This window comes from Thunnus thynnus, chromosome 14 (assembly GCF_963924715.1).
Source record: "Thunnus thynnus chromosome 14, fThuThy2.1, whole genome shotgun sequence".
NCBI classification, from domain to species: Eukaryota; Metazoa; Chordata; class Actinopteri; order Scombriformes; family Scombridae; genus Thunnus; species Thunnus thynnus.
In genome coordinates, this window is record NC_089530.1 from 2,192,362 (window position 1) to 2,206,120 (window position 13,759).

General features: G+C 38.3%; 1 protein-coding gene across 3 annotated transcripts in view; it reads right to left on the reverse strand.

The window, feature by feature from the left end:
- The window catches only part of hspa12a (heat shock protein 12A), a 58,319-nt gene that overhangs the window by 20,079 nt on the left and 24,481 nt on the right, over window positions 1–13,759 (reverse strand). For all 3 annotated transcript variants that reach the window (XM_067609297.1, XM_067609298.1, XM_067609296.1), the window contains exons 4-7: window positions 7,065–7,251; window positions 5,568–5,672; window positions 5,166–5,282; window positions 163–334 (exon numbers count right to left, since the gene is read on the reverse strand). In XM_067609297.1, the coding sequence (XP_067465398.1) occupies window positions 163–334; window positions 5,166–5,282; window positions 5,568–5,672; window positions 7,065–7,251 (581 nt within the window). The remainder of the gene's footprint in view (window positions 1–162; window positions 335–5,165; window positions 5,283–5,567; window positions 5,673–7,064; window positions 7,252–13,759) is intronic.

Here is a 13,759-nt window from a genome sequence, read left to right on the forward strand (position 1 = left end):
CAATCAACAGAAAGAAAAACAGTATGTTACAACATCAATACTAATGCAGCCATAAGAAAGACACTGGAACAATCTACTCAACAGTACAGTGGTGTGCATGATTAGGTGATACATACTGTATGAAAGCATAAAGTTAGTACTGTCAGTGTTGATGGGACTTACCTTGGGTCATTCCACTCCCTACGTTCTCCGTGGGGCTGAAGCCGTTCTGGGTGGTCTGGCTGCCCAGGTCCACCATTTGGTGGAGGCGGAGCTTGCGGCAGTAGATTGATGCTGCCTCGGGTTCTAAGGCGATGATCAGCTGCTCTGGGTTTTCACGGGACACCAGACCAGACTACACAGGTACACAATGCAGACAGAAAAATACACTTCAGCTTTTAATATTACATTTTATTGTTATTTCTTTCCTACATATTTTGTTCATGCTTTCACTCAAAACAGGCGCGTAAAATGTTACTGGTTTATTTACTTCTGAAATGTGATAATGTTGTTTGGGACATCACATGTTGAGAGTTGTGTGGCGTTAAAAGTGATGAACAACACAGTATGTTGAGCACAGTAGTACATGTGTCCAAATGACTCTAACATCCACCATACTAGCAGACAGAAAACACACTATTCCCACTACTGTAAATGCATTAAGACCTACTATGTCTGGCATGTCAGTGTGCCAGACACATGTGTTCAAAAAACTGCAGAAGAAGTACTAAAGCAAAACTTTTGGATATCTGCAATTAAAAGTGCTGTGATAGAGAAGAAAACTACAGAAGAAAAAAACATTTTTATGGTTTAACTTGGAGTTCACAAAGATGACTCGATGAGGAGACAGACTGATGATGGCTTTGGACCAAAAATACATCTAATATTGTCTGGCATATGTTTAATATCTTTGAATATTTTTGTTGATTCAATATCATTTTAGTTTTAGAGTTGGACATCAATCTGTCCATCATGAACAAATGGATGTAAATTGCTATAAATTGTTAATTTGCTGATCATTACAGGAACCAGAGGACTAAACATAAACATTTCAAGAACATGTGAATTCATGTGCAAGTCAAAGTGTTTCGAAAGATTTTCAGATGGTTGTATAGTTTTTGTTTAAAGAGTATGATACACCCATGCAATCAAGAGCCAAGAATGTGTCATGGGGAGTACAGACAAATGCAGAACATTAGCTATGATACAGATCATCCATAATTCAGTTCATCTAACTGATTAATAGCTCCTGGTAAGGAATGAGGCTTGTTTCAGGACCACAGACTCCAACAGAAAAATACAGACATTATAAATTACACTCTGCAGACATTAAAATCAAATCCAGAATATACTATATTTCAGATTTTTTGAGTTTACTTTTATTGCTAGGCAGATTTCTTGGCTTCTTTTAAGTCCCGAGAGCACCTGAATAACAACCAAGTCCAAATAAGCTGCACTGCTTTTCTGTTTGAGAAGCAGCCAGAGAAGACAGAGAAGTCCTTAGCCTTAATGTCTCAGCTCCTTAGATGGATCAAATAAAAAGAGGAAAGGGTTGAAGAGAGTGCAAGAGAATGGCTGTGGGGTTATGTCATGGCCCCTGGAGAACTAATGGATGATGTGATCAGAGGAGGAGGGGGCTCATTCCCTCCATCCTCCATGAACAGCCAATCAAATGAATGCCACTGTCGATGCTGAGTCACTGTGGATGCCCAGCTTCCCCCCTGCTCACTATCTCTCTACCTCTGTGTTTTAATCACATCCTGTTTCTGCCAGCTCGTCCCTCCATCCCTGCCTCCAGGCACACTGCAGATAACAGCTAAAAATCCTCCTCCTCCTCCTCCTCCTCTGTTTCTGCCCTCCTCTACATTCCCCCTCATGTCTTGCTCCTCTTTGAGCATGCACACCAGGGATGTGATCAGGACAAAAGAATGATATCACTGGGGAAGACAGCAGGCAAACAGGAATGTGAATTAGTGTTAGTGTGAAAATGGAATTCAGTTCCAGATTTCAAAGAGCCACATTTAAGACTTCTTAAAGTAAGATTTTTGATGGTACTTCAAAATGAATTGTACAACCAAAACAAAAAGGAACAATTTTAACATTTATTTTAAAAAAGCTTATTTGTTTCTTTCCAAGAATAAAATGAAGGTCAATATCAGTCTCATGTCTCTGTGTTAAAGCAGCACTTAAATCTTATATATACGTAGCAGTGGCTCAAATGACTATGTGTAATGTGACAGGTGTCGCTTGTAGTACTCCTGCTAAAACTAATGAACATGTTGTTTCTCATTTGTTTAACCTGCACAGTGAAGTTGTAGTTGTTACCGAGACATAAAAATGACAATTTGTGGTTTTAGGTTGAGTTGCATGTTCAGTCAGCCACAGTGACAGTACACAGCTTCCTGAAATCATGTCATCACAGTGTGGTTACCAGGTTTGGTACCATCGTGTCTGTACAGAGACCCGTGTCAAAACCTGTGCTCACCAACCATACTGGTGATCATAAGCTACAGCCAGAGACACTGCACAGAAGTGCCAAGCGGATGGATGAACTGTTGTCAAGAAACAGTTCCAGCATTTAATTCCACCTAAAACCACAAATTGTTGTTTTCATGTATCTGTTCATTTAAGGATAAAAAATGCTATATATCATGTTAAGTCAAATTTTGAGATGTTGGTAGTTAATTTTTCAAAGGTAGGTTATCTGTTACCTGTGCTTCCAGTCTTTATGCTAAGCTACATCATCCTGGTGGCAATCCACATCTCACTCTCAGAGGAAAAGCGAACGGCCATATTCCCCTAAATGTTCAACTATTCCTTTAAGACAGAATAACCATCTTTAACTGAACATAGCTAATGAAGCTAATATTAAACTATAACCGAGCAGATTAAGAGAACAGGAAAAAAAAGACTAAAGACTAATATTTCAAAATGTTCTCAAGATCAGCAGATACCCTCTTGAAGCCTTGTTTGTATTACTGCCTTTTAGTGTCTTACCCAAATGTGAATGAGGTTTGGCAACAATTTAAATTTTGCAGGACCATTTAAATACATTTTACATTGCCTGCTAGGCTTTCCTTCAAGCCTTTTGTGGCTGAGTTAATAAATGATGCACTCACATCTCAGGCCACACAGTATAGTGGTTAAATGGAGGAGAAGTGTACAAATGCAAATTGTGAATTGTATGTCGTCTTTCCAACTGGCAAAAACCTCCATGTGTTTCACCTTCCTTGGCACCTGACACTGTTACATGTGGATTTTCTTTTGTGCACTTATCTTATAGCACAATTTATAGCATCTCCAAGCTGGTTAAGTTCCTAGTCTCCCTCAGCATGCGGCGGGATACCTTTGCATTGTTTAGGCATTAAATATAATAAAGTGACATGATAGAAAATTTAATAAAGTGTTGGTAATTTACATTCTCATGAACAGGTGGTATTCAAAAACAATTCTCTAGAAAAACAAAATATAAAAAAGCTAGTTGGCTCTTTACTTTATTACATGCTTTGGGGGAGACGTACTGTTCAGATTCAACACTCTCCACCCTCAGCAAATTCACATCGCTAACACAAACACACCCATCACACAATGACACACACACACACACACACACACATCCCTGGTTCCCCCACCCTTCACATCTGTCCTGTTTCTCTCCCTTCTCTTCCTCCAGCCTCTTTCTTCACTGCAGATAGCCACACCCTGGTGACCACATACACTGATGGTCTGGAGAGACAAGTTTGAAATTCTCTGCTAGTGAGGACCCTCCATTTACAAGACTGCAAGGACAAATACTACAAGGGGCATGTCACCAAGCAGACAAAGGTGTCAATATTTCTTGAGATTCTGTGATGAGCTACTTTTATCTACATGAAAATATATATACAGTATAGATACTGTATATGAAAGAGAAAAGTGGTGACTAAGTAGAATCAGTAGAGAAGCAGACAAATCTACAAGCTTCTGTGGTGACTACATTTCACAGCAAATTGAGATCAGTATATATTCCTTGTGTGTATAATGAATAAGTACTTGAGTGTAAAATACATCCTGCAAGCCAACCTAGAAGTGACAGTCAGGAGTTGTACTGCAAACCTAAATTCTGCTTGATCAGATTTGGAAAGCCCCATATGGTGTACCGCAAGGTTCTGTCCTGGGTCCACTCCTTTTAAGTCTTACAGGCTACCACTAGGAGTCATCATCCGTAAGCACAGTACTGATCTCTATTGCTATGCAAATGACACCCAACTAGTGAGCCAAAGTGAAACTACAACTTCCAGATTCTGTTCCAGAAGTAGGAAAATGTCATTTATAATCTCACTACTATTACATTTGTAATAAACTAAAACTCTAAACTAAACTAAAAATCTATAAGTTTTAGACAGCAGAGATTACAATTAAAAGTTGGAAAATTGACTCTAGACAAGTGTTGGCGGCTTTTATGCATATGGACGAAACCAGGTACCTGCACTGACACACCAATAACTTTTCATGGGAGCTGCAATTTTTTGTTTTATGATAAAAAATAAATTGTTGTTTAACTTGGTTAAAATCACAAACGTCTCAGTGTCTAAAAGCAACTATTGTAGAGGAATTTGTCCTAGAATGGAAACTATATGCTTTTTAGTAATGGCCATTGACAGAAATGCTGAATGAGACTGCACTGAGTTACAGAAGCTAGCCAGAACAAAAGAACATTTCACAAAGAGCCCTGCAAGATGTATTTGCATTGATTAAATGTGTAAGATGTGTTAACTTGTTGGTTAACTGCAGTATTTGTGGAGGGTTTGTTATTGTGCTTTATCACTCTGTAGTTCTCCTTCTTTCCTTCTTTTCTTTGTGCTTCTTTCTCTCTCTATATTGATGACAGTCTCTATCCCCATGTCCTCTACCACAGTCTGTAGGTCACTGTATATGTGTATGACAGTCACGTATGACTGGGAGTCTTGATTACTGAGTGGAGCTGCAGCAGCCCTGAGCATCCAACTCCTTCTCCCTCCACAATACATGTGTAAAACAGACATCATTTTACCTGTTAGATCCTGTTTTCAGCTAATCTCTGTATATAGTTATGATTCCTTTAAGGTTTGGAATCAGTCATTTGCTAACTGGAAAGAAAACTGCCCTCGCTGGAGTCTAGAAACAAATGTGTTAGTAAGATATATGAGTATAGCTTCTCCGCCCACCTTATAGGCAGCTTCCCTCATGAACTGTTTTGCAGGCATTTTCCAGATGGCAGGAACAGTGATCACCCATCTCACATCATTGTTGTCAAACTCGCCACCTGTCTGATCACTCAGCTCCTGCAGGATGAAAAGTCAAACACACTCTGTTAATGTGACACTGACCATTCAATTCAATTCAGAAAAAGGAATTTACTGCTTGTGCATTTCATTTGCTCCCCATTACCGTTTGATGAATTACATGTTAGCTACTATGTCACAAAATACCACCTGAACAAGTCAGATTAGGTATTTTTTAATACTATTGTATATTGAAAATAAATTCTACAGAATGTAAATATTTTAATAGCAACCAAATAAAAATACATAGTGTAAAACAGAATATACATGAGATAGGTGTGTTACCTTTAGTGCTTGCTCCTTAAAGAAGGCCAGCGCATATGCAAAAATGTCCAGAGCTTTCACTCGCTTCCCATTGGCTGCCTGCAGGTCTGTGTCGATGGACAGATTCTGGTTGTGGGAGAGAATTCAAAGTCTGAGTTGAATGAATGAATTAGAACACATACTCATTTGTCACATATAGTGGATATATGAGGTCTAGATTTGCAATGACATTTTCAGCTAACCTTGTAGTGGATGTGACATATGACACTGCTCAGTATACTTATTTTTTGTTCTTGTTGCAGGGCCAGGTCAGTCAGTTGATCATTCAAGTCATCAATCAAACACTTTGTTCAAAATGGTGTCTCTCAACAGCCACTGGCCACATTGTCATAAAATATTCATGGTCACCAGAGGATGATTTCTAATGGTTTTGTTCCATCATCAGGCTTAAAAGGATAAGGCTGGTGTTATGCTACATTTTTCTTATTGTCAACAAATCCCATGAAAAGACTAAAACCAACAATGCGTTAGTCTGTTTTTCAATACTTTCTGCCTGCCCTTCCCTGTCTGTGACACATGTCCATTGTTTTCTACTGAAGACATAAATCTATAAAAACTGTAGTTTTATCAAGCATTACTCAAACAGGAGGAAATAGTGCATTTGTTTGGGACTATTTTCAGTGGTGGATCAATCCACATTCGGTGTTCCACTGAGTATTTCTGGCAGTAGGACGGTGTGTGTGTAGGACTGAGTCAAAATAAACTACAGTGTGTGTTCATGGTAATGAAAGAACATGTCACCCAGTGCACCACTGTGGCTCATTGATGTGATTTTAATAGTTTTTGGACAACAACGGAGCTCTATGACACAGAGAAGTAAGATATATCAGAGTTTGATACACAGACAACAATAGATCAGTTCAGTGTTGATTTAGGTCTTTTTACAGGGTTTATTCACAATATGTAAAATATATCATCACTGACCTTAACCTTTTCAATGTCAACTTTGCTCAGAAGACATTTTATATCACAAATTGTTGAGAATATTCATGCTCGCCTTAGGAGTCAATGACCACCTAATCTTTCCTCTAGCACCACCCTCAGATCAAACCTTATATTTATATTCTTTAAATTTTCATGCTGACAGCATAACTGTCAGTATGTACAGTGGTTTATTCCTTCCAAAATTACTTATTATTAATCTTTTCTGTCTCCATTTAAATTCTGAATACTCACTAACTTTCATATTTATTTTTGTCGGGGTGGAACAGCATTGACATCGACATCATCTCTGCTTTTATTTAAGTGTTGCTATAATTACTACGACTACAAAATGATTGTGGTTGGATGAACACCACAGCAGACACAGAGGTGTACTGCTGATGGTAATGGCATCATCCACATCATGTCCTGCAGTGAATTATGGGCAGTAAAGTAGCCTGAGCCAACAGCCGCTGGCAGAAAAAGGCAGCAGTGTGCTGCAGTATCAGCACTGTGTGTGTGTGTGTGTGTCCTTACTGCAGTGGTGTGGAGCTTCATTTTGAATTTTTCCAGGTAGAGCCACTGTTTAGACTCGCTGGGGTCCAGGTCATGATAGAAGTCACGAGCCGCATAGCCAAAACTGTGGAATTTCCTGTCTGGAGTCAACAGGATCGTGGTTGGAGTCTTCTGATTGGACACACCAGGGTCCCCACCTTCCCAACGCCTGGGATAAAAACAAATCAGTTATCAATACATACATACATACCATAAATCTGTATCTTTGCTTTTGCATTAATCAAGTACAGAGTTTTAGAACTGTTAGCACCTTGCAAAGATCAGCTGAATAATAATTCCCACCTATTTAAGCACCACTCTTCTGGGACTTTCCATCCATTGCACATGCAGTTATATATCTGCTACATGCTACTGTATATGTATAGTGAAAAGTCAGTTCTGTTCTTTTTATTTTTTTTTTCTAACATTCACATTTAAGTTGTAAATACTTTTATGAGGTTCAAATTAGTGATTCAATTCTCTCAGAAAAGCCACCTGAACTCAGCTTGTAGGCTAATTGAGATACCACAGTATTTCTGGACAAATGGAGGTCAGCTATTATTAGTGTTATCTCCTTTCCTTGGGAAAAGTGTTTGATGGGATTATGGAGGCCGCCTCACCAAGAGCACCTGATTTGAAGAAGAACTAATTTGAGAGACCTGGAAAAAACTGGATGGAACAGTTTTTAGCTGATATGAAATATGGGGTTGATGGGATATCTATTTCATTTTGTTGGCACAAACTGAACTGAAAAAAATTCCTGCATATGTTTTTATGGTAGCAGTTTTATTCCCACTGGAGTTGAAACTGTTCTGTTCTTTACTGTGATCTTTACTGAGCCACAAAATCTATATTTTATTGATTGACAGTATCTTTGCTCACTGTTTTTTTTAGTCTGTTCAGTAAATGTGATTATCACTGCTAATGCAAACAACACTATAATTTATTCCCACTGAGTGTATACATATAAACTGCATTGGTTGTTCTGTGCCAGAGGATTTCTACCAGAAAGTACATAGAGGGAATACTTAATTTAATGATACTGTATTTAAAGTGAGCCTATGTAAATTAGCTAAACCCCAGTCACTGTGGCCACAAGTGGTAATTATGGGATAATGATAAAAATACCAGACCAAGTAAGATTGTAGCAGCAAGACTCTGAGTGTATTACACTGAGCAACCATGTGTTTTATTGCTTATGAATTCAACTTTTCATTTTGTAAGGGGAAAAGGTGTTATTTTTCCTTTCAGAAGTTACATAGTCTCACTTTAATGACATTATTATAAAGTATATCTCGGATGATCAGATCCAAGTAAGATCAAAACGTTGAGGTTGACAGTCACTGACAGGGTACGGAATCAGGTTTGAAATATTTGAGGCTGGATACACCAGCATAAGTCAGAACACCAATGAAAGCTAGGCTACCTGTCATTATTAGGCTCAGCATTACATCACTACAGCCTGGCCTTACATCACCCTGAACACTGCTCCACCTGACTGAAGCATCCACTGAATCCTGCTGGATTATTAATTATGAATGTATTTTTCTGAGAGAAGGTCAGCTGAGGTAGAAAACATTTCAAAACAATTAATTCCTTAAAAAGATTATTTAGAAGCAGCATCTCCCTGAGGGACATTTGAAATGATGAGATGAGGTTCTAGCTTCCATCTCTAGCTGTCAGCACCTCTGACTGTTTTCTGTATTTGGGGGATTGTTGCGCCAGCAATCCGGTTCCTGCTCCATTTGTTTCGCTCACAAGTGAAGACAGCTGCTGAATGCTAATGTTCATTCTATATGGTGAGGAATGTCTCGTACTAGCACACCAGTACACTCCCCTCCCCTCTGATGCAGCTATTCAAGAATTTCTTGCTAGAAACTAAAAACCTTCTCTTTGACACAACACAGGCAGCCTCTGTGCTGCTTTTGTGCTTCTCCTCGGCAGCTCTTGTTTGGGTAAGGATTTCGGCAGAGGAGGGTCTCACCCAAGTTAAATAATCGGGGGGATCTGGAGCTGTTTTCACTGCAAATGTGGTAGCACTGAGTGAAAATATCTTATTCAGTTTAATCTGATGGTTAGAGTTAATGACTCGTGTGAAGAGGGATTCCTGAGGCAATGCCCAAAGGCTTGTGTTGGATATTTTCTCTCATTAAAGGGATTCAAAAAACAAAATAAAGTGAGTTTTATTTTTACACAAAAAGTCTTTACAACAAAAGAGAATGTTGTGGCCACTGATGCTGATTGGCCTGATTTTGAGTTATAGATGCAATAAGACTTTCAAACAAACAAAAAGACAATGGTATATAATTACACATGTCATCATAATGAGCTTTTGTACAGTTGATCAATTTGCATTTTGAAATATAAATGTGAGATTGTGCTGTATGCAAGTGCTGATTTATGAATACAATGGGACTAATTAGGATTTACTTATCTATAGTTGATCAATACTGTGCAATACTGCAATACTGAGTGTTTTTACATTTGAATATAACCAATGGGACCTCCATAGACTTCAATGTATTATATAACCTATAATAACTTACAAAGTATACAGCTTATCATTATGAGCATATATAGAGTTGATGAGTGCAAAGTAACTGAGCTTTTTGAAATGTGAATGGAGTTTCAACTGTTAAAATGACAATAAGATATACAGTACAGTACTGTGCAAAAGCTTTATGTACTTCAGATGTTTAGATTCATATCCATTAAGCAATACCATCAGATAGACGCCTGATCAGTCCTAAATTTATTCTGCAGCATGACAATGACCTCAAACATGAGGCCAGAGTCATAAAGAACTATCTTCAACAAGAAGAACAAGGAGTCCTGCAACAGATGGTCTCTGATCTCAACATCATGGAGTCAGTCTGGGATTAACATGAAGAGACAGAAGCAGCTGAGACAACTAAATCCACAGAAGAACTGTGGCGACTTCTCCAAGATGCAGGAACAACCAACCTGCCAACTACCTGATAAACTATGTACAGGTGTAGCGAGGAGAACTGCTGCTGTTTTAAAGGCAAAGCTGCTCACAGCAAATATTGATTTCATTTAGGTTTCTGATGTTTACTGAACTTTGTATGAAGGTAAATAAAAACTATTCATGGCATTATTCTTGAAAGTATCCTCACTTTGCTTTTAGTGTCTAAAACTTTTGTACTCTACTATAAATGTTTACAACAATCACACTAACCAGAAAAACCTGATGAAAATGTGTGTCTTGAGACAGGTATGGTACAAGATGTTATACTGCAGCAAGTGAACACATTAGCAACAGCGCTGTAGGTAAGGCTCCATTAAACAGAGCAGCAATTATCCTGCTTCTCTTCACATCTATCAGCATTACTTACACTATACTGCTCGATTTGGCTGATAAGATAGAAGGATTTAAGGACGCGGAGTGCAACACCGTGAACAGAGAGAACAGAACAGAGAGCAATGCCAAGAATGTGAAGAATCACACATGAGCTGCAACTTAAACACCTGTCAGCCTGTGGTGGGATGGAAGCTGTTAACCCCTGTGGTGCCCGGCACTGAGGCCAGGAGCCCTGACCTCAGGGGTCATGGGACTCTCAGGGTTGTAGTCCAGCTTCTTTCACTGCTTCAATCAAACTTCGTTAACATTAGACACAAGGGAGGAAGGCCTTGCTTAAAGCTTAATACTTGAATTTCATTACAATTTAATTGATTAAAAAATCCCAAAGTCTAAAACCAACACTGATGATAATAACTATAACTACTGTCTACATTTGGTAAATCAAACTAAACTACTTTCCATATAGATTTGCCTTAACAAATAGGGGTCTTTGCTGAAATATCTATTATTACTTATTATTATTACTGATGTGGAAACTCCTGTATGACAGTAAATAACTCACTGCTATTATAACCTGCAGTACATATAGTACACACAGCTTCAAAACTGTCAGATCAGATTATATTTCACACCATCACTGCAAGCAGCTAAATAACACTGTAGTAAGGAATCATGTAGAGCTGCAACGATTAGTCCATTAATTGATTAGTTGCCAACTATTAAATTAATCGTCCACTATTTTGATCATCTGTAATAGATTAAAAAACAAATGACTGATTCTGTGGTTCCAGCAAGTGTGAATATTTTCTGCTTTCTTTAGTCCTCTATGACAGTAAACTGAATAAACACATGGCTGCAAACTCAAGTAAGTAGAAAAAGGTGACAGTAACACACAGGTGCATCATTTTGGTAATGAAACATGCATTTTATCATTGTAACTTCAGTTTCTTTAGTAATCTACAGACATATCCATGAGCTCTGGGGAAGCTGCAGCCCTCATCATTTTTTCTGTCTTCTGGTCTGGACATAGCTTGCTGTCATGACACTCTTTCTTCCTCAACCACTTCTCTCCTCTGCTATACTTAGACTATACTGACAGAGGTAGCGGTCAGGGCCAAGAGGTGTTGGTAGGATTTGAAAAGATCTGGGGCTAAGAGAAGATCGTCCAGCTCCATTAGCTAGGGTTTAAGGTTAGCAAGTTTTGCTGAAAGGTGAGGAGTTTGCAGCTAAGAAAACAAGACATTTGAGGATGTTATCTTGGGTTTTGGGAAACGGTGATTGACATTTTATGGACTAAACAACTAATCAATCAATAATGAAATCAATGATGAAAATAATTATCAGTTAGAGCCGTAGAACTGTATGACTGAGGCTGACTATCATTTGGGATTTATCAGTACTAGTTACAATACAATACCTGAGTTTTAGTATTTATTTTCTATTACCCTGCTTTGAGGAATATAAACATGCTTTTCTATAAAACCGTCTTTTCATTTAACAAAAGAAGCTAACATTTTCAGATGCTAAATATTGTCCAATCATAAGCAGCTGTAAAATAACTGAATGAAATTGTCTAAAAAGGGGGAAACAGCTAAACACTCTAAAGTAAATATGTTGTATCTTGTTAGTTTAATCTGTACATAAACAGAAATGTAAAAACAACAATGTGTGCTGCAAACTGTTTCTTAGCAAACAACAGCCGGATGCAGTGAATGAGCCAGCACCATGGATACACTGGTGTTCATCAAGAAAACTTTCCAGCATGTAGCATCACTTCAAATCACAAATTGTCATTTTGACTTTTCTGAGATGTTTACAGATGTGTTTCTGAACAGACAGAATCTGGCTCGCTGCTTTCAGTCTTTATGCTAAGCTAGGCTAACCACAGCCTGCCTCCAGCTCTGTCGTTCACACACATGAGAGTGCTATCAATCTTCTCATCTCACTCTCTGTAAAAAGATAAATAAGCTCATTTCACCAAAATGTGAAATATGTGCAAACTTGCAAAAATGTGGCTTTCTAAACTGAGGAGCTTCCCTGTGTCTTACAACCATCTTAAGCATAACAAGCTCACTAATGCTGACTGCTGAAGATCATATCTTTCAGGTTGTTAAAATGTTTTTTTCAAAAACAGGGAAACAGGAAGGAGAAATGTACACACTACATCTATTACTGTGTGAGTGCACACACGACAACACACAACCCTCACAACCTTTCCACTCCACACTTACACAGTTATGTGCAGGTTTATGCATCATACAGATCATACTCACTGTACTCAACAACATCTTATATTACCTTTCTTCCTATTGTTTAAAATTACATTTATTAGCAATGTATGAAGTTGACTGAGTAGCGACTTTCACTTTATCTGGGACCACAAAATAAGCCCTTGGTTCATGGAGGGATGAGTATCTCAGTGGCTGCACTACCTCCTGCACTCTGTTGTAATGAATAAGAAGCACATTGAGTTTTTAGTCACACAGGTATTGTTCAGATGCAGAGCTGCTTCAGAGGCTGACACACTCTCATTGGTTGATTAAATCCTCTACAGACACAGCCAAGGAACATTCACTGGATCTCATGCAAGGAGATTTTTGTATTCCTATCCTAAACCTCTCTTACTTTTTTCTGTGAGGTTTGCTTGTACGAGTGTTTCAAGTAGGATTCACCAACTTGATCTATATTGCTTGTTTCATCTTGACCTGTTCATGAGTAGGTGGGCAGTGAGATTGTTGAAACGTCCAATAATCGATTAGGGAATTCCTTGAAATTTGCCTCCCTGGGAGAAAAAGACTACATAGATCTACATGTCTCATACGACAGGCCTGGACAACTTGTGAATTTCCAAAAAGTTGCGTTCTCTTAAATCACTCATATAACAGCTACCACTGATGTTAGGATGAAGATAATGTGAGAACACAAGAACAGAGATGAGGAAGAAGAGAGAGGGAGAGAAAATAAAATAATGATAAGAAGATTCATAAAAAATAATGATGGTATGACAACAGTAATAATGATAATAGCCATTTACAACAAGCATACAGTAAGGAACATCTAGATTATTCAGTTATAAAGGATGAATTGCATATTATTGAAAGGCAACAGAGAAAAGACTAAGCACCATTTTTAAAAGAAACTGAGCACATCTCAGGTCCTCAGGGAGGCAATTCCAGCATTTAGGGGCATAAAAAGTAAATGCAGCTTTGTCAAGACTTTGAATTGACTCTTGATATAGCAAAAATATTAGAACCAGATGACCTGAGAGGTCTGTGGCTAATAGCTTTTGAGCAAGTCTGACATGGTATCATTAGAATGTCTCTTGGATCATGTTATTATGTAAGGGAAGTACTTC